The sequence below is a fragment of the Halichoerus grypus genome, chromosome 3, assembly GCF_964656455.1.
Source record: "Halichoerus grypus chromosome 3, mHalGry1.hap1.1, whole genome shotgun sequence".
NCBI lineage: Eukaryota > Metazoa > Chordata > Mammalia > Carnivora > Phocidae > Halichoerus > Halichoerus grypus.
In genome coordinates this window covers 71,051,431-71,072,708 of record NC_135714.1, presented here as the reverse complement: position 1 = coordinate 71,072,708, position 21,278 = coordinate 71,051,431, and the positions used below count along the sequence as shown (strand labels likewise).

Sequence of the window (21,278 nt, the reverse complement as noted above, 5' to 3'; positions counted from 1 at the left end):
AACATTTGGTGCAGGGTTGTATATGGTTTTTACATAAAGGGAAACAAATCATGGTGATGAAGGACATTCCTTGAATGTCACAGATTTTATTTTATGTTTTTAGCATGTACAAGCTGTATGACTTTAATCTTATGGGAATCATGGAGGTTTGTTTTGTTTTTCTTATCTTTAGTTTGGAATACGCCTTGGTAATTTTTTGAATGAAGCATATACACAGTGTGTACTCCAGGCAGAAAGAGAGCCTATGCTGTATGGTTTTGCTGAGTCCTTTTGACCTTGGTGGGAAATGTTAAAGTGTAGCTTCCTGGAAGCCTAAGAGCAGGGCCCACAAACATTAAAAGGTGAAAATTTCCTTTATCATTTCCCCCTTTAAAAAAAACTTTTTTTTTAAGTAAACTCTACACCCAGTGTGGGGCTTGAACTCATGACCTCAAGATCTAGAGTCATATGGTCTGCTGGCTAAGCCAGCCATGTACCCTACATTTCCCCCTTTTGATCAATAATCTTTCCCTAGGCAGCACTGATGATCAGCTTTATGTTTTTATGTTTCTTAGTGCCAGGGTGACTGGCTTGTCTGCCCTGGGTCCCTTAAGTCCCTTGTTGCTAGGTATGAAAAAAAATTTTATATATATATATATATATATGTGTGTATATATATGTATGTATATATATGTGTGTGTATATATATGTGTATATATATGTGTGTATATATATGTGTATATATATATGGTTTGTTTTTTTTTTACCTAAGGGTTCTTTTTTTTTATTTTTATTTTATTTATTTATTTATTTTATTTATTTGATAGAGAGAGACACAGCTAGAAAGGGAACACAAGCAGGGGGAGTGGGAGAGGGAGAAGCAGGCTTCCCGCTGAGCAGGGAGCCCGATGCAGGGCTCGATCTCAGGACCCGGGATCATGACCTGAGCTGAAGGCAGACGCTTAACGACTGAGCCACCCAGGTGCCCTTACCTAGGGGTTCTTAATGTGGGGAACTTATCGTAATGTAAGTGGTGGGAAGCTTAAAATTTATATATGTTCTCTATTAAGTCCAGTTGACAAGCAAACATAGTACGTGTGCTTGGCTTAGGTTGTCTGGTTTTGCATTTGGTATAGCGTTTATAACAAAGAGGCACGGACAGTAAAAGAATTCCACGAAGTACAGTTTGAAGGAACCAATGTGACATTGGACAGGAGAAAAACCCAAAGAATCCTCTACATACATCTTGATAAAAGGGTAGGGCAATTTATGATTATTTACAAGGAAAGATGGAACATATGCACTGAGCAAACATATATGTAACATATATTCCCGTGTTTACTTTGGGGGTGGACAGTTAACATCAGAACGAGGGAAAATTCTGTCCCTGACCAGGAGGGTATCTTAGGGCTATGGGTATGCTCTGAGAGCTGTTACAACCTGGATGGGCTCATTGTCTCAGGTATGGAATTCAGGGCCTTGCTATTCATAGGCTGGAACCATATCAGTTGACCTTGAGTCGAGGGTTCTGCAGAGACAGCTAGTGAGTTTGTTAGTGGGGTCTGAAAAGACACAACAGCTGATTAGGGGGAAACAGTTCTCTGAAAAACAAGCTTTAAACTTTCTGCTAGTTTTAACTTCATTAACCCTGTGGGGCACAGTTTCAATTCTCCCTTGAATTGTGGTCATTTCTCAACCTTGGATTGGGATGATGAACTGTCTGGGTACTTTTATCTCCTCAGGTGAAGTAGGTTTCCGATAAAGAGCAATTTTTGTAAATCTTAGCTGTAATATGCCTATGTGCAGGATTAAGCAGAAGTTTTTTTGTTGTGTTGTTTTGTTTTAACCTATAGGTAACAGCAGCAAGAGAAATAGGAGCAACATGGAGTCAGACAGGCTAAGTTTTTCTCTGCTATAATTCCCCATTGTCAACGTTTTATTTCATTTTTCTGGAGCATGGGCAGAGGTCTGTCTTCTGTAACTGCTTCAGACTGATTTAGGGCACAGTGGGGCTTTGGAATAAAAGGATTTGACATGGTGTAGGATGTAACTTTTGGTCCCTTGTTTTAATGGAGGGCATATCAGAGGTAGTTGCTCATCTGAGAACTTGGATATTTTCCTACATAGTTTGGCACTATATAACATCATTAACTTTACCCTGAAGTCTATTCCAAGCAATAGTAACAGTATAGTTAAACCCAATTTTTTCATTCCCTCTAAAATTGATCTGATACCAATGGTTATCCAAGAGAATATCACTAAACCAGTCCCCAGCCACCTTGAAAAGAGTGTGGTGGTCAAGAGCCTGTTGTAGACAAGTGGTTCACTGTTTAATTTTATTTATATGGGTTCTTATTTCCGAGGAGGAGTTAATATAGGTGTGGCAAGGGGTATTGGCTGTCATATAGACTCTGCCTTGTTCAGCAAGCAATCAGGGAAATTACTAAGAGGCATTTCTATGGAAACCAGAGAAAAACCAGGTTAATGGTTGGAACAAATTATAAACCCAGTATCTGAGTTCTGAAGGCTGCCAGTGAGGTTTCTAGATGTCAGGCTCAAGTGGAATGGGAACAGGCAGCAGCAATCTGATGGATTTTTCTGCTTTGTTGTTAGCATGTCTCTCTCTGGTGATCCTTCTGAGTGATAGGCACTAAGACAGTCTATATATATTATGGTGTATATATTATACTATATAAATACAGCAGTTTCTCTAAAGTTTATCTCAAGTTGTCCAGCCTCAGTTTGTAGGGCTTTAGGAAAAAGGGCAGTTTTCATTCTTAATGATTTTAAGATAAGAGAATGGGAGAAGATTAGAAACCTTGGTTTGGAGAGTCATAGCCAGATATTGGAGGAAATCAGAAGAATTCAGGATCCAACCCAGTTTTTTTTTTTTTTAAAGATTTTATTTATTTATTTGAGAGAGAGAGAGAATGAGAGAGAGCACATGAGAGGGGGGAGGGTCAGAGGGAGAAGCAGACTCCCTGCCGAGCAGGGAGCCCGATGCGGGACTCGATCCAGGGACTCCAGGATCATGACCTGAGCTGAAGGCAGTCGCTTAACCAACTGAGCCACCCAGGTGCCCAGGATCCAACCCAGTTTTATAGGCAAACAACACACACTCAAAGATAATTAATTGGAACTAAATCTAATATCCACAAAGGTGTGTTGTTAAATTATAATCTTTCTCTCAAAAGTGACCTTCCTTCCTGTCAAAGATAGCCAAATTAAGATTAATTTGTTTGTAAAATAAATCCAGTTTTAACAAACTTGGCCTAATTATTTACATAAGTACAGCAAGAATAGTAATTAAACATATAGGGTCTTTTAAAATCTGCTTTTTGGGAACTTTTATAAGGAATTTCAGATTGCACTTTAATACTTAATATTTGCCATCAGATACTACTGCAATATCTCTAGATGTCAGTGAGTTCCTCTCTTCTTGAGGTCCTCTGAATATCCTGAGGTTTCCTGCATCTGCCAGGAAGTGACATTCTTGACTCACCTGGTAAGGCTGCTGGGAGCTCTGTAAGCAAGGTATCAGGCCAACATCTCCAAGGGGCTTTATTGGTTCCATTCAGTCAACCATACTTCCTTAAAGCTGGTCATATCTGAGTCTATGAATGTCTCTCTCAAATAGGACATTCCAACCAAAGCCTTGGTAATACAACCAATGTTTCCAATAGTGTCCTGTAACAAGGGGAACAGATTCTAATTGAACTTATATAAATAATTGCCATGAAAGCAAGAATAATCACTGAGAGTTTCTAAATTCTGGAGTTTTCAGGTGGGGAGATCAATGTTTTAATATGTTCACAAAGGAATATTTTATCATATTTTTGTAAGCCATAGATATCTTAAGAGAAGTTTCCTTAAATTTGGAAGAGCAGAGAACCAACAGTTTTAAACCAGAGTTATAAAAACTGTAATTATTTTTTCTTAATTCACTTAGTCCCATGTAATTAATTTCAGTTTTGTTAGAGTGCAGTTTCTTTGTTGGTGCTGGAAATTCTTAGTTGAGTTTTGTGATCTTAAGGGTATCAGAAACCTGTATTTGTCAAAAGTCCTTTTTGTGAATCTCCTTGAAGTTGAAACACATTCTGCAAGAGCATCAGAATAATAACTGTAAATGACAAAAGACTCAAAAATGGACATGGTTAAAGATATGATGAGAGTTCATTATAACGCGGTTGACAAGGAAATCTGGTTATTTCTGTGATACACAACATTTTAACATTTCAGTAATTAGAATTTTAAGTGATGACATTATACTGGGGCATATTAAAACTTTAGGAATTTTATATAATTTCTGGAATAGTTATGTAGCATTTACCCACATAATACAATCTAAGAAGGTTTATCATATTTGTTTGACAGTGTTTCCCATGTAACCTAACATACCAAATAAACAAGCCTAATTAGTCAACAAACTTTTATTTAGAATTTAAAGTTTTGGGAAGTTTGTTAAGAATATGAAAAACATTTTAAAGCACATGCCTAAGTAGGATTAGAGATCATTGCAAAACTTAAAATTTAGTAATCTGTTTAAAGTGGCAATAAGAGATTCTTATCTAGTTCTTAGCAAACCTCAGCTCCTTTTTTTTTTTTTTTTTTTAAAGATTTTATTTATTTTCTTGACAGAGAGAGACATAGCGAGAGCAGGAACACAAGCAGGGGGAGTGGGAGAGGGAGAAGCAGGCTTCCCGCAGAGCAGGGAGCCCGATGTGGGACTCGATCCCAGGACCCTGGGATCATGACCTGAGCCGAAGGCAGACGCTTAACGACTGAGCCACCCAGGCGCCCAAACCTCAGCTCCTTTAATATTGACACATTTTAGTATTCTTAAGTAATTAAAGACCTGATAAAAACAAATACAGAAACTTTGTTTTACTGGGCAGATAAAGAAAAAAAACTTTGTAATTTCTTATCAAGAGCAGACCAACAATCCAAGGAAACCTTGTCTTTCTTAACAGAGAGAAAAAACACATTTTCATTTTATACCAGTGTACTTTTTTTTTCATTTTAAGTTTTTATTTCAATTCCAGTTAGTTAACTTACAGTGTTGTATTAGTTTCAGGTGTACAATATAGTGATTCAACACTTGCATACAACCGCCTGGTGCTCATTACAAGTACACTCTTTAATCCCCATCACCTATTTAACCCCTCCCCCCAGCCTTTTTCCCTTTGGTAGCCATTAGTTTGTTCTCTATAACTAAGATTTTATTTTGAAGTAATCTCTATACCCAACGTAGGGCTTAAACTCACAAGCCTGAGATCAAGAGTTGCACACTCCGCTGACTGAGCCAGCCAGACGCCCCAAGAGTCTGTTTCTTTAAAAAAAAAAAAAAAAAAGATTTATCTATTTATTTGAGAGAGAGAGCAAGACAGAGCACGAGTACAAGCCGGGGAAGGGGTGGAGGGAGAAGATATCCAAGCAGACTCTCCCGCTGAGCGCTGAGCCTAATGCTGAGGTGGGGGGGTGCTCAGTCTCATCAGGACCTGAGCCGAAACCAAGAGTTGGACACTTAACGGACTGAGCCACCCAGGCGCCCAAGAGTCTATTTCTTGATTTCTCTCTCTCATTTTTTCCCTTTGCTCCTTTGTTTTGTTTTTTAAATTCCATATATGAGTGAAATCATATGGTATTTGTCTTTCTTTGACTGACTTATTTTGCTTAACAAAGTACTCTCTAGCTCCATGTCATTGCAACTGACAAGATTTCATTTTTTATTGCTGAAGAATATTTCATTGTATACATATACCACTTCTTCTTTATCCATTCATCAATTGATGGATACTAGGGCTGCTTCCATATCTTGGCAATTGTAAATAATGCTGCTATAAACATAGGGGTGCATGTATCCCTTTGAATTAGTGTTTTTGTATTCTTTGAGTAAATACCCAGTAGTGCAGTTACTGGATCATAGGGTAGTTCTATTTTTAACTTTTTGAGGAACCTGCATACTGTCTTCCAGGGTGGCTGCATCAGTTTGCATTTCTTTCAACAGTGCACAAGGGTTCCTTTTTCTCCATTTCCTTGCCAAAATCTGTTGTTTCTTCTGTTGTTGAGTTTGACCATTCTAACAGGTGTGAGGTGATTTGCATCTCCCTGATGGTAAGTGATGATGAACATCCTTTCATGTGTCTGTTGGCCGTCTGTATGTCGTCTTTGGAGAAATGTCTGTTCCTGTCTTTTGCCTATTTTGAAATTGCACTATTTGTTTTTTGGGTGTTGAGTTGTATCAGTTCTTTATATATTTTGGATACCAACCCTTTATTAGATATGTCATTTGCAAATATCTTCACGCATTGTAGGGTTGCCTTTAGGTTTGTTGATTATTTCCTTTGCTCTGCAGAAGCTTTTTATTTTGATGTAGCCCCAATAGTTTATTTTTGCTTGTGTTTCCCTTGCCTCAGGAGACATATCTTAGAAAAATGTTGCTATGGCCAATGTCAAAGAGGTTACTGTCTGTGTTCTCCTCTAGGATTTATATGGTTTCGGGTCTCGCATTTAGGTCTTTCATCCATTTTGAATTTATTTTTGTGTCTGGTGTAAGTAAGTCGTCCAGTTTCATTCTTTTGCACATTGCTATTCAGTTTACTCAACACCATTTGTTGAAGAGAGTGTCTTTTTGCCATTGGATATTCTTTCCTGCTTTGTTGCAGATTAATTAACCATATAGTTGTGCTTTCATTTCTGGGTTTTCTATTCTATTCTGTTGACCTATGTGTCTTAATTTTGTGCCAGTATCATACTGTTTGATTACCACAGCTTTGTAATATAACTTGAAGTCTGAATCCTGATGCCTCCAGCTTTGCTTTTCTTTTTCAAGATTGCTTGGGCTATTCAGGGTCTTTTGTGGTACCATACAAATTTTAGGATTCTTTATTCTAGTTCTGTGAAAAATGCTGCTGGTGTTTTGATACAGCTTGCGTGAAAGCCCAGAGGCAGATTCCGAGTTTGGACTAACTTTCCTTTATCTCCTTCTCCTGTCTCTCCCTCCTGCGAAACAGGCTTCTTCCCGGGTTGCTTTTCAGTGCCCTGGAGGAGGGGGGGAGGAGCCAGTGGGTTGGGCAGTGGTTCTGCTGTTTGTGTCTGGCCAGGTGGTTGTAGGATTTCCAGTGGCTGCCTGTCTTCCTTCCCCATTTCCTCATTATTTTGACTGTTGGGAAGGGGGTCAGGTGTCTTAAATTTTTGTCTATTCTTATCTCTTTGGATCATCAATTGGGTTCCTTCCTGTGAGGCATCTTTGTTTTCAAGTAACATAAAAGCCTGAATGTAAGGAATTTTATCCCAGATCATGTGAACCTGAAAAACATTTGAGTTATTTTTATCCTTGAATTTTAGAATGCCCAATTTCTACAAGCTCTTGCCTTTAAACTTAATGAAATAGAGCTCCTTTACAAATTAATTTTAGCAATACCATCTGGAGGTAGAGAAAATATCTCATTTGTAACACATGGATACATATACACAAATGAGATGCAAACAAAATTTAACCTCTGTTTCAGTAATATTTGTGGAGAGGATATGAAAGACCCACTTTCCAATATCTTCCTTTTATTAAGCATTATAATTTATGGATTCATTAAATAGTTATTTTCCATTGCCAGTTAGAACATGGTCAGTTTTGTCCACAGATAGCAACAAAGAAGCCAAGTGAAGCCCTGAGTACCTTCTTGAGAGTTGGTTCCTCCCCAAAAGCCAGGAGCTTCACTGATTAAATCAAACAGCTTCCTAGTTTCTGGCTGCTTAGTCTTACAGCTGGCTTTCTCTAACTGTGTACACAAGAAAACTAATCCAGGGGCGCCTGGGTGGCTCAGATGGTTGAGTGTCTGCCTTCGGCTCGGGTCGTGATCCCAGGGTCCTGGGATCGAGCCCCACATCGGGCTCCTGGCTCAGCGGGGAGCCTGCTTCTCCCTCTCCCTCTGCCTCTCCACCAGCTCATGCTCTCTGTCTCTGTATCTCTGTGTCTCAAGTGAATGAACAAAATCTTTAACAAAAACAAACAAACAAAAAAAACAAAAAAACTAATCCAGTCCAAAGAACTGCATTTGGGATCTGAGACTCAGGTTATCCTTAAATATTCCCATTAGTAAGCACTTGCAAGTATACGCTCCATATGTATTCTACATACAGCCTGCCAGAGTTTTCTGTGGGTGGTGGTTGTTTTTCCAGGGGCTGTTCAGCTTTTGAAGCATGGTTCCCCATTCCTTTTGGTTTCAGTTTTCTTTTTAGAATAAGGCTTGAATAAGATCTAAGGATATTAAGTGTGGTGGATCAAGAGGGTGCTGCTTGTGAGAGTTATTTTCAAAAGGCTGTAATACACCCTCTGATGTGTCTTGGATTCTCTCAGTGAGGTCTAAGACCACTGAGGGGGCTGGGAGCACTGGATGATCAATCTTTATGTGTGCGTCCTTGGGTGAACCAATCGTTAATTACCTTATGAGATGGGACATTCCTATGGGACCCCTACAGGTCTCGAGGAGGATCCTCTGACACTTCCGCTAGGCTTTCCGTCACCTGAAAGCCTCATTTGGCCAGAAGGGGCAAATGTCCCTGCTCTTCGGGAGCTAAGTGATTCAGGCTCTCATATTTCTAGCCAGAAAATTTACTCAAGCCTTATGTTAACAGTATGCCAATTAGTATAATGTCAAATTAAAACAACGAACCCATCAGCTCCAACCCCTCTAAGTTATTCCCACCTAGAGAACTTTCCCTGTAACCCTCAACAACCTGAATAAAAGTCAGGACCATCAACTCAAATTAAGGAGGGGCAGATGTCAAGCGAACTCATCTGATATATCTGTGAGGTGCTGAGAGGTCAGAGGGCCATAAAGGGCCTGTGCTGGTACCCAGAGCCAAGTTCCAGAGGACCCCCAGGAAATCTCACGAGAGTTACTCTGATATCCTGTTGAGTACACCAGGAAATGTGGATGCAAAATGAAGAAACCTTTTTTAAAAATTTTAAAGAGGGGCGCCTGGGTGGCTCAGTCGTTAAGCGTCTGCCTTCGGCTCAGGTCATGATCCCAGGGTCCTGGGATCGAGCCCCGCGTCGGGCTCCCTGCTCAGCGGGAAGCCTGCTTCTCCCTCTCCCACTCCCCTTGCTTGTGTTCCCTCTCTCGCTGTCTCTCTCTCTGTCAAATAGATAAATAAAAAAAAAAAAATCTAAAGAAAAAATTTTAAAGAGCCGGCGCTGTGGCTTAGCTGGTTAAAGCGCCTGTCTAGTAAAAATTTTAAAGAGAAAGGAAAAGCGTTTTATTCGAGCCCAAGTTAGGACAGCTGCCCGCGATATATTATCTTGACAAAGAAGAGAGTGCTTTGGGGAAGAAACATTTGGTGCAGGGTTATATATGTTTTCTACGTAAATAGTTACAAATCATGATGCTGAAGGACATTCCAGAAAGTTCCAGACTTTATCTTATGCTTTTAGCGTGTTAAGGCTGTATGACTTTAATCTTATGGAAACCAGGGAGGTTTGTTTTGTTTTTCTTATCTTTTTGTTTGGAATACTCCTTTTTTGGTTATTTTTTGAACGACGCAGACATATAATGTGTGCTCCAGGCAGAAAGAGAGCCTTTGCTTTGAGGTTTTGCTGAGTCATTTTGACCTTGGTGGGAGATATTAAAGCATAGCTTCCCTGAGAGCCCAGTAGCAGGGCCCACAAACGTTAAAAGTTGAAAATTTCCTTTGTCATTGGCTGCTTAAATATTTCTTTTTTAAAAGATTTTATTTATTTATTTGACAGAGAGACAAAGCGAGAGAGGGAACACAAGCAGGGGGAGTGGGAGAGGGAGAAGCAGGCTCCCCGCTGAGCAGGGAGCCCAATGCGGAGCTCGATCCCAGGACCCTGGGATCATGACCTGAGCTGAAGGCAGACGCTCAACGACTGAGCCACCCAGGCGCCCTTGGCTGCTTAAGTATTTGCTCAGTTTTTTAGCCTCTAGCAACTTTCTGCCTGGTTTTTCTGAATTTTGCCCCACCCATGTGTGCGGAAAGGGCACAGAATGCTGGGTTTACCTTTGTGTTCCCTGCTTTCCAGGAATTTGCCCTGCAAGTTCTGCTTTGGTTACTCTCATCAGAGAGAACTTTTCAAATAGTTCCCCCTTACATTTTATCTATTTTTATGGTTGTTCTTAGGAGAATGCTTAGTTTGGAAAAGCTAGTCCACCATAGCCAGATAGAAAGTTCTTTGTGGATAACTTTGATTTTTAAAAATTAAAGCTAGGATTGTCAACTATACTTCAATTAAAAAAAAAAAGCAACCAAAACCAAAAAACTAAGTTTATGGACATTTTATATTTCAAACCTAGTTCACAAGCTATTAAGTATGTTAATCTAAGTCTTTTTTTTTTTTTTAAAGATTTTATTTATTTATTTGAGAGAGAGGATGAGAAGAGAGAGAGCACATGAGAGGGGGGAGGGTCAGAGGGAGAAGCAGACTCCCTGCTGAGCAGGGAGCCCGATGCGGCACTCGATCCCGGGACTCCAGGATCATGACCTGAGCCGAAGGCAGTCGCTTAACCAACTGAGCCACCCAGGCGCCCAATCTAAATCTTTTTAATCTAAATCTTTTGTAACTTGTCTAATGAAGCATTTTTAAACTCCTTTTATAAATTTAATACTCAGTTTTTGGTTTAAATTCTTTACCTGATTCACTATTAGTTTGGTTTTCTAAATCATTTTTATACCTAATTCTAAATCTTCCTGGAATTTAAATATAGTCACCCATTATGGAAGGGATTATATCATCCCAAAAAGTTTTGTTGGAGTTTATTTTCTTGGCTAATTGAGGGAGCATAACAACCAAGGGTATAAAGTCTGGAGCTATAAATTCAGAGAAATTTCTCTTGTCCCTTACTGCCAGAATTAACCCCCTTTTTTGTAATAACTACATCATAAACTCCAAAATAAAACAAAAACAAAAGCAGGGTGTTGGTGATCATGTGGTCTGCCCCTAATCTTGAGTTGTCTCATAATCTGGTTTTCAAACCAGGCAAGTTTGTCTCCCATTCATCTTTCTTCTGCTTCATGAATTTTGATTAATTTTCATATTCTCTATTTACTTTCTAAATGTTTAATTGACAGCTAATTGGAGTTTATGCATTCATAGTTGTGTCTGCCTCCCTAATATAGTTCCCATGGTTGTTCTTATCACTGCAATATGGCCTATTCATTGGAAATGGAACTATATATTGCATTCCAGTTTAAAACAGACTTGTTTTTAAAAAATGCTTGGGTGCCTGGATGGCTCAGTCATAAGCGTCTGCCTTTGGCTCAGGTCATGATCCCAGGGTCCTGGGATCAAGCCCCACATCGGACTCCCTGCTCTGCAGGAAGCATGCTTCTCCCTCTCCCACTCCCCCTTCTTGTGTTCCCTCTCTCGCTGTGTCTCTTTCTGTCAAATAAATAAATAAAATCTTTAAAAAAAATTGAAAAAATAAAAAATGCTTAATATATTTTATTGAACCCACTATATCCCAAAAAATTTTTTTTAAAGATTTTATTTATTTATTTATTTATTTGAGAGAGAGAGTGTGAGCTCACGAATGGGAGGGGCAGAGGGCGAGGGAGAAGGAGAGAGAATCTGAAGCAGACTCTGCGCTGAGCACAGAGCCCATTGGGCTCCATCCCAGGGCCACAAGATCATGACCTGAGCCAAAATTAAGAGTCAGATGCTTAACTGTCTGAGCCACCCAGGTGCCCCCAAGATATTTTTTAAATTTTTTATTTATTTATTTTTATTATTAACATATAATGTATTATTTGTTTCAGGGGTACAGGTCTGTGATTCATCAGTCTTACACAATACACAGTGCTCACCACAACACATACCCTCCCCAATGTCTTATCACCCAGCCACCCCATCCCTCCCACCCTCCACTCCAGCAACCCTCAGTTTGTTTCCTGAGATTAAGAGTCTCTTATGGTTTGTCTCCCTCTCTGGTTTCTTCTTGTTTCATTTTTTCCTCTCTTCCCCTATGATCCTCTGCCTTGTTTCTCAAATTCCACATATCAATGAGATCATATGATAATTGTCTTTCTCTGACTGACTTATTTCACTTAGCATAATACTCTCTAGTTCTATCCATGTCATTGCAAATGGCAAGATTTCATTTTTTGATGGCTGCATAATGTTCCATTGTATATATATACCACATCTTCTTTATCCATTCATCTGTTAATGGACATCTTTCTAAGGTGCCAAGTTATGATAACATGTCTGCTTTTATGGAGACAGAAAAGTCTGTTCCACTTACTGCTGGATATGATTAAGTCAACAGCTATTACTTGAAACTATCTTCAGTATTATAACCCTATTTTATATATGCATAAGCATAAAGTATCTTTTGTTCTAAGGCACAAAATTTTTAAATCAACATATGTATGTAGCACTCACATAAATGTTCATTTGATTGAACATCTTCTTTTTCCATTCATCTGTTGTTGGACATCTGGGCTCTTTCCATAGTTTGGCTATTGTGGACATTGCTGCTATAAACATCGGGGTGCACGTACCCCTTTGGATCCCTACATTTGTATCTTTGGGGTAAATACCCAGTAGTGCAATTGCTGGATCGTATGGTAGCTCTATTTTCAACTTTTTGAGGAACCTCCATACTGTTTTCAAGAGTGGCTGCACCAGCTTGCATTCCCACGAACAGTGTAGGAGGGTTCCCCTTTTACTGCATCCTCGCCAACATCTGTTGTATCCTGACTTGTTAATTTTAGCCATTCTGACTGGTGTGAGGTGGTATCTCATTGTGGTTTTGATTTGTATTTCCCTGATGCCGAATGATGTGGAGCACTTTTTCATGTGTCTGTTGGCTATTTGTATGTCTTCTTTGGAAAAATGTCTGTTCATATCTTCTGCCCATTTCTTGATTGGATCATTTGTTCTTTGGGTGTTGAGTTTGATAAGTTCTTTATAGATTTTGGATACTAGCCCTTTATCTGATATGTCATTTGCAAATATCTTCTCCCATTCTGTCGGTTGTCTTTTGGTTTGGTTGACTGTTTCCTTTGCCGCTTGTTGGGCCCCTGCTCGAAGAGAACTGGCCCAACTATGCCGCGGATAATGGTTTATGGCAACCCCGAGCTGAAAGCCTGCTCCTCGGCTCCGTCTCTGCAGCCGGCTTTCCCGCTCTGATACCTGGGAGCTCTGTTACACTCAGGCACCCCCAGTCTTTCTGTGACCCCAAGGGTCCTGAGACCACACTGTCCCATGAGGGTTCCAGCCCCTGCTTAGCCACTGGAGCAACGTCCCTCAGCAGAGCCGACTTCTAAAAGTTCCAATTTTGTGCTCTGCTGTTCTATCACTTGCTGGTAGCGGCCGACGGAGGCCCCCTCCCCTGCCGTCTATCCTCCCGAATATCGCCTCGGATTCACTTCTCCACACGTCCTACCTTCCAGAAAGTGGTCGCCTTTCTGTTCCGAGAGTTGCTGCTATTCTTTTCTTCGATCTCCTGTTGAGTTCGTAGGTGTTCAGAATGGTTTGATAGCTATCTAGCTGAATTCCTGGGACCAGACGAGGTTTAGGTCTCCTACTCCTCCGCCATCTCGGACCATGTCTGCCCCCAAAATATTTTTATTTAAGCATGTAATCAGTATAAAAATGACTAATGAGGTATTTTACATTCTTTTAAAGTTTAGATCTTCATTTTTGTTTTTTTTTAATTGAGATATAATTGACATATACCATTATGTTAGTTTCAGGTGTGCAACATAATGATTTAATATTTGTATATATTGTGAAATGATCACCACAAAAAGTCTAGTTAACATCTATCACACACAAAGTCACATTCTTTTTTCTTTTTTTTCTTTTTTTAGATTTTATTTATTTATTTGACAGAGAGAAACACAGCGAGAGAGGGAACACAAGCAGGGGCAGTGGGAGAGGGAGAAGCAGGCTTCCCGCGGAGCGGGGAGCCCAACGCAGGGCTCAATCCCAGGACCCTGGGATCATGACCAGAGCCGAAGGCAGACGCTTAACGACTGAGCCACCCAGGCACCCCTCACATTCTTTTTTCTTGTGATGAGAACTTTCAAGATCTGCTGTTTTAACAACTTTCAAATATACAATGCAGTGTTGTTATCTATAGCCACCATGCTGTACATTATATTCCCAGGACTTACTTATTTTATAATTGGAAATGTGTACCAAAATGGACTTGTTTTAAGTGTACTCTTACTGGTGTTTACAATCTCATTTATCTGGACTATCAACTTACTGTTGCTTTTCCCTCTACAGAAAGGCCAAAACTCTCCAGATGTCTTCCAATAATGATCAAGTTTTTATCCCAATGTCACGAAGAAACACCAATGACCTCTCCAGGATGACCTCCAACAACCTGAAGACATTTACTGAAGTAGCCGTGTTAAGTTTTCATAACATTTGCTATCGAGTAAAAGTGAAGAGTGGCTTTCTTCTTGGCCGAAAAACAGTTGAGAAAGAAATCCTGACAGATATCAAGTATGTGCATGAATTTGTATTAAAATAGTTTATTGACGTACAGTGAGCTTTACAGGTTTTTGCTTATTGCAAATAAAGGTGTTATAAACATTTGTGTGCAAGTCTAATCAGACATACAGACACATGCTTTTATTTCGTCTGGCTAACTTGGAGTGAAATGGCTGGGTCACATATTAGGTATATGGTTCGCTTTAAAGGAACTGCCAAACTGTTTTTATTTATTTTATTAAAAAAAATTTTTTTAAAGATTTTATTTACTTATTTGAGAGAGAGAGAGATCACAAGCAGGGGGAATGGCAGGCAGAGGGAGAGGGAGAAGCAGACTCCCTCTGAGTAGGGAGCCCGATGCGGGGCTCGATCCCAGGACCCCGGGATCATGACCTGAGCCGAAGGCAGACGTATAACAGACTGAGCCACCCAGGTGCCCCTGCCAAACTGTTTTTTAAAGTGGTTGTTCCGTGTGCATCAACTGTAGTTTGAGAAACTGAACAATTAATGTGTCATTTAATTTTTTTCTGGGTATACCCTGGCGTTCACTAGCAAGCGACTGGCTGTATGATTTGCTAGTTCTTGGTAATGGGGATGTAATTGTCATCCCTGGAGCTTTAGTTTTCTGATCTTTGAAACAGAGAAGATGTGCGGCTGTAACTTATGAGCCGGACACTTTCAGGTACTTACGCACTTTATGTCCTTTATGTTCGAGATGCTAGCGTCAGGGAGTTGCAATGACAGTATGCTGTAAAAGTACTTTGGTTTTCAAATACACTTGTTTTAAATGAGTGGTCTGTTTATATAGTAGTTTGTACCATGTACTTAATGCTTCTCTCCATTACACAGGCAGACAGAGACTATGGAAATATAAGACAGCTCTAGCTTAGCTTATGCTATGCAGTTGAAGTCCAAAGTGATAAGAGAAATTAGGAACGGAATCAGGCCTAGATTAGAACTGACTGACCTTTCTGAAAAGCTGACAAGTGTTTTGTGGAACATGATAATCAAGAAAATGGTGGTTACTTCAGATTTTGTGCTGATGAGTGGAAGGTAAATGATTGGAATATGCACAGGTGCAATAGATTTAAAATGCATACTGTGTGAGTGTACATTTATCTTGCTTATGTTTTCAAGCTACTAGATTAATACCTTGATACAGCAAAAGTGTCATCTGTTCAAGGTTTCATAAGGTTTTATGGTCCAGTGGTATGCATTTCAGCAATGGATGAATTCATCCTAGGTTAAACACACATAACTAGGTTCATAAAAACGCAGTCAAATCTTGCAGTTCTTTCCAGTTTTATAGTTAAAAGGAGAGGAGGGCTTGGTTTCCTTGCTATCTCACATTTCTGATTTAGGCATCCCTGAGAGAGGTCATCCCTATTTTTGCTGCAGTATTTCTAATCTTTCCCCTATCTGCTGACTTCTTCTAAGTAGAGTTTCTGGGCTGGGGAAAGATTGCTCTCATATGTGTTATTTTTGATTTGTATTTGATAGCACCACCACCATTCACAATAGTTACTGTATTTCGAAAAAGCTGGTGAGAGTCTTGGTTTTCGGTTTTTCTTTGGACATTTTGTAATTTCATTTATAGAACTGAGTAACTAGAACCTGATTTCCTCTTGTGGTTGGGGGGGTGGCGCGTGAAGAAGATAAAATAAAATCTGACTATGAGAATTCAAAAAGGTGAGATTTTACTTCCTCATGAAAAATCATCTGTTACACTTAGTTTGTCTCCATGCCCAGCATTTGAGCTTTCCCTCACCAATGCTGAAGATCTATGGAAAAAATGGTCCATTCCAGTAACTGTGTGGATATCCACTAGTCTTCATGGAAATTCATTATACTATTTGGGAATTTTTTAAATTTATAATTTATTTTGACATAATTTTAAACTTAAACCTTGCACTTTTCACCTGGATGCCCCACCTGTTAACATTTCAGTGCATTCGCTTGTCATTTTTAATTTTTATATACCCATTATCATTAGTATTTTTTTAAAAGCAAGCTGTCCATATGATGTTCATAACTCCTTTGATGTATGTTTTCCAGAAATAAGGATCCTCTTTTCAGGTCATTGTTTTGGAGTAGCCCCGGGGGAGTGCAGCCTCATAGTGAATACAGTGGTGGGTCCTAAGAGACCATCGGTCAACCATGCTCTTAACATAGTTGACTGACCACCACATCATGTCTCCTTTGTCTCATGCAACCTGGTATTTTTCTGTCTCACCCCTTAACCTTGATTACTTGGTCATGTTGGTGTCTACCAACCTTCTCCACCATAATGTTACCATTTTCCATTTGTAATTGATAAATGCTATGAGGGGAGATAAGACATTATTCCAAAACCTTATTCCTCATTAATCTTCACCCCACCAGCTTCAGCTCCCATTAACTCTTCCTACCCAAATTAGCAGTAATGATCACTATGATAGTTATCAAAGGGTGATTTTCTGTTTTAATTCATCTCTTCGGCATGGATTAATTTGCAGTCTACTAAAAGAAAAAAGCTTTATTCATCATCTCTTCATTCAGTATAGACTCATGGATTTCATATTCAATAGTAATGCATTATTATCATTATTTTTTTTTAAAGAGTTTTAAAATTTATTTGACAGAGAGAGACATAGCGAGAGCAGGAACACAAGCAGGGGGAGTGGGAGAGGGAGAAGCAGGCTTCCCGCTGAGCAGGGAGCCTGACGCGGGGCTCGATCCCAGGACCCTGGGATCACGACCTGAGCCGAAGGCAGCCGCTTAACGACTGAACCACTCAGGCGCCCCTATTATCATTATTCTTGATACTCCCATTGTTTCTGATTCGGTTAGTGGGAGACCTTTGCTTTTTTTAACTCATTCTTTTGACCTGTCCTCTCATTTGAGTATTTTTTGACACAGCAAGAAGTTTCAGACTCCCTGAATACTTGTCTTGCTTCAGACCTGGAATCAGCTGTTGTTCCTTTTTGTGGAGGATGGTATTTACAAACCAAGATCTGGGTGTTTGGGATATTTGTTGCTGTTGGGATGTCCTCTGTCCTATGCCTTCTCAGTGGGTAGACCTAGGGAGCACATATCTGTATATATGTATACACACATGTGCCTAAAACTTTCTATATATATCTGTGTATATAGATTAAAACCTAGGACTTCTCATTAATACCTCCAATTGTATCTAGTACCCTAGCATTCTTTCCACATTTCTATGTTTGTAAAACATCTCAAAAAGTGAAAACCCTGGCTCTCATTATCCTTGATATACTTACTGATTTGCTCACTTTTCTCATTCTTTGATACAAGTAAATAGCCCACCCTTCAGCTGTCACCTCTCTTCCTCCCACATCCCTTCACAGCCTGTGTTCTGTTACAGCTATCGAGTTTTTCCTTCTTCTTGACATTTTTTTTTTTGCAAACTTGTCTTTTTGTTTTCCTGTAAGTGTTATTTATAAAAATGCAGAGACTCACTTATTCAACAAATTTTAGACATCTGCTAGGTGCTTGACCTTGTGCAAGATGCTAGTGACATAGATATGTCCTCTGTTCTCAGAAACCTTCTAGTCTAATGGTGGATTCAGACAAGTAAGGCACATCACTGTGTTATTCTACCGTGATGGAGGGATGGGAAGACCCTGTGGAAGCCCCTAAACTTAAATTGGAGGGCCGGGGGCATGAGAGAGAAAGTGAAGAGTGTGTGTGTGTGTGTGTGTGTGTGTGTGTGTGTGTGTAGAGCAGGGTAGGGAGGGATGGTGCTCCAAGCAGTGGGAATGGCATGGACTTCTCCATAAAATGAGACTGGAGGATTCACCATTATGCACTAAAATGTAATCGATGTGACATGAGTCCTTCAGCTAGGTTTCACTTGATGTGTTCAGCATTTAGTGATGTACCCATTGTGTACCACTGGCTGCATGCTATGGGGGGGTGGGTAGTAACGCGAGATGACACCATTATTATTATTATTTTTTAAGATTTTATTTATTTATTTGAGAGAGAGAGCACAAGCAGGGGGAAGAGGCAGAGGCAGAGGCAGAGGGAGAAGCAGGCTCCCTCCTGAGCAGGGAGCCCGATGCGGGGCTCGATCCCAGGACCTGGAGACCATGACCTGAGCTGAAGGCAGACGTGTAACCGACGGAGCCCCCTGGGGGCCTGAGATGACACCATCTTGTTGACAGGGTTTTACAGTACAGTGAGGGAAACTGTCCTGCACGCAAAGGCTGTAAAGCAGTAAATAAGGGTGGGAAATGAGTTTTGAGGGATGATAGTAGCGTGGAGAGCGGGGTGAGGAAACAAGGGAATTGTAGACCATAAGCCAGAACAGGGGTCAACAGCCTTTCTGTAAAGGGCCTGCTAGTAAATATTTTCCGCTTTATGGGCCATACATCTGTGCTGCAATACTCAGGTCTGTCACTATAGCGTGAAGGCAGCCGCGGACGTAAATGAAAGAGTGCGGCTCTGTTCCAGTAACACTTTATGAAAACAGAGAACAGGTGACTAGCTCTTATTTGCTGATCCCTGGACTAGAGTGCAAACTCCACGTGGCCTAGGGATTTGTTTTATTCTCAGCTCTGTCCCATGTCCTAGAAGAGGGTCTTGTCATCTGTAGTAGTCACTGGATAATTGTGTTGAATGAATGGAAGGAGAATTAGCCACTGCTCCCAACTGGAACTCTTTCTTGCATTTGTGATTGTACGTTATGGTTGTTTTCTGTAATGTTAGGGTTTAATGCCAAAGTCAGCCCAACTCGGGGACCTGAAAGATTGTCCTAGAGCGTTCACATTCAATTTCGGGTTAATCATTTAGGATTGGTTGGTCTTTATTTGAGAAGGTATTTTAAAAACCTGGAAAAGTTTTCTGACAATGACGTCTTAGTGAATAACAAGCTTATTTCTGGTCATTTAAGAAGTTACTGGGTAGCTATTAATAAAGAAGATGCATCGAGAGCTACAGATAAATGCATCTTGAAAGTTCACTCAACCAGGTTGTCTTTTTACATTTGCGGGCAGGGGAAGACGTCACTGAAAGAATAAGAGATCTTTCTGTTCTACAGCTTGTTCCTGGTTTATCAAACTCATTGTATTCGTCCAGTGTTTCAGCGAGAGGCGCCTCAGTTCATGAGCAGAGTGAGAGCTACCTTTCACCCTACCATCCACCAGCCATTTTATAGTTGTGACAATTGAAGCACAATAGTCAGTAAATGCTGAGGTCCTCCTCGGTTGAGGCACTGTGGTACAATTGCTACGTGAAGTTTATCACTCACGGTTATATAGCCATAGATTGGCCTCTGTGAAAATCATTACCTGGGAATGAAATAGATTTCAGCTTTGGAACAGATACTGTTTTTTTCTGTGGAATAAATTTTGATTTATCAGTTCCAATACAGATTGGGCATAGACACCAAGGTTTTGAAGGGCTTCTTCAGGTCTCTATTTTGTCACACCTGTTTAACTGGAGAGGCCCTACTCTTTTCTTTTTCTTTCTTTTTTTTTAAATATATTTTTAAGAGATTTTATTTATCTATTTTAGAGGGGAGGGAGGGGCAGAGCCAGAGGGAGAAAGAGTCTTAAGCAGACTCCACATGGAGCATGGAGCCCAACACTGGGCTCGATCCCAATACCCTGAGATTAGGCCCTGAGCCAAAAATAAGAGTCGGACATTGAACTGCCTCTACCACCCGGGTGCCCCTGGAGAGGGCCTACTCTTAATTCTCCTTTCTCCAGTCCATTCTCCTTACCAGTCTAGTTGTTACCTTCAGGATAAAATTCAAACTACTTGCCTTCTTCTTGAGTCTCAGCACAGTAAACCCTGCCTTAATTTTTTCCACCTTTTTGCTGAGTATTCACTACCCTTAAACATCTACTTAATTTGTTTGGGACATGCTGTGTGTACTCTATGTCTATATATCCTTAAAGGTTGTTCCTTACAGAAAGTGGCATCCACCACTTCTATGCTGAGAATTTTCCAGTCCACTTACCTGATACTTTATGGGGAAGAAAATGATATATCCTGAGGGTGGGTACATGTTTTACTTTTCTTTCTTTCTTTTTAAATTTATTGTTATGTTAATCACCATACATTATATCATTAGTTTTTTATTTCTTTCTTTTTTTAAAAAGTATTTTATGTATTTATTTGACAGAGAGAGAGGCAGCCAGAGAGGGAACACAAGCATGGGGAGTGGGTGAGGGAGAAGCAGGCTTCCCGCTGAGCAGGGAGCCCGATGCGGGGCTCGATCCCAGGACCCTGGGATCATGACCTGAGCCAAAGGCAGACGCTTAACCGACTGAGCCACCCAGGTGCTCCCATGTTTTACTTTTCTAATTCAGTAAAAATTTTGTGAAGGTTAAGAATTGGTGTTTCGTTTTTTACCCATGAGGTGCTTTATTCTTAGCCATTGAATTTCTACTTCACATATATTGTTTCTTAATCTGACTAGTTTTAAGTGGTGAGAACACTACTGGTAATTCTAGAAATCCATTGATTTATTAATTGTGTAGAACCTGACTAGGTAGCAACTGAGGTGATTTGAAGTAAATCAGTTAATGTCATCAAACATTAGTTAAGACTTGTAACGTTCTTCACACTGGGTTAAGAGGGTGAGTGTAACAGAGATGTTTAACCAGAATCTGTTACTTTAAGGAAACTTGAAATTTCAAAAAATATAAATGGTTTAGAGAAGAAGTAAAAGGAGTTTAGAGAGACCCAAGCCATTTTTCTCACAGGTCTTGACTAGTGATTAAGATCCTTTGTTTGCTGGACTTACGTTAATGGACATTTCAGTGTCTTTTTCATTTAAGCATTGGTTTGTGCTTGTTTTCTGTTTATAGTTTAATCACTTTCA

At 40.0% G+C, this 21,278-nt stretch overlaps 1 protein-coding gene across 7 annotated transcripts in view; it reads left to right on the top strand.

Annotated features, from left to right (window-relative positions):
- The window catches only part of ABCG2 (ATP binding cassette subfamily G member 2 (JR blood group)), a 141,674-nt gene that overhangs the window by 86,261 nt on the left and 34,135 nt on the right, over positions 1-21,278 (top strand). For all 7 annotated transcript variants that reach the window (XM_036122714.2, XM_036122711.2, XM_036122713.2 and 4 more), the window contains one exon: positions 14,234-14,455. In XM_036122714.2, coding sequence (XP_035978607.1) covers positions 14,253-14,455 — 203 coding nt within the window. In that variant the 5' untranslated portion in view covers positions 14,234-14,252. The remainder of the gene's footprint in view (positions 1-14,233; positions 14,456-21,278) is intronic.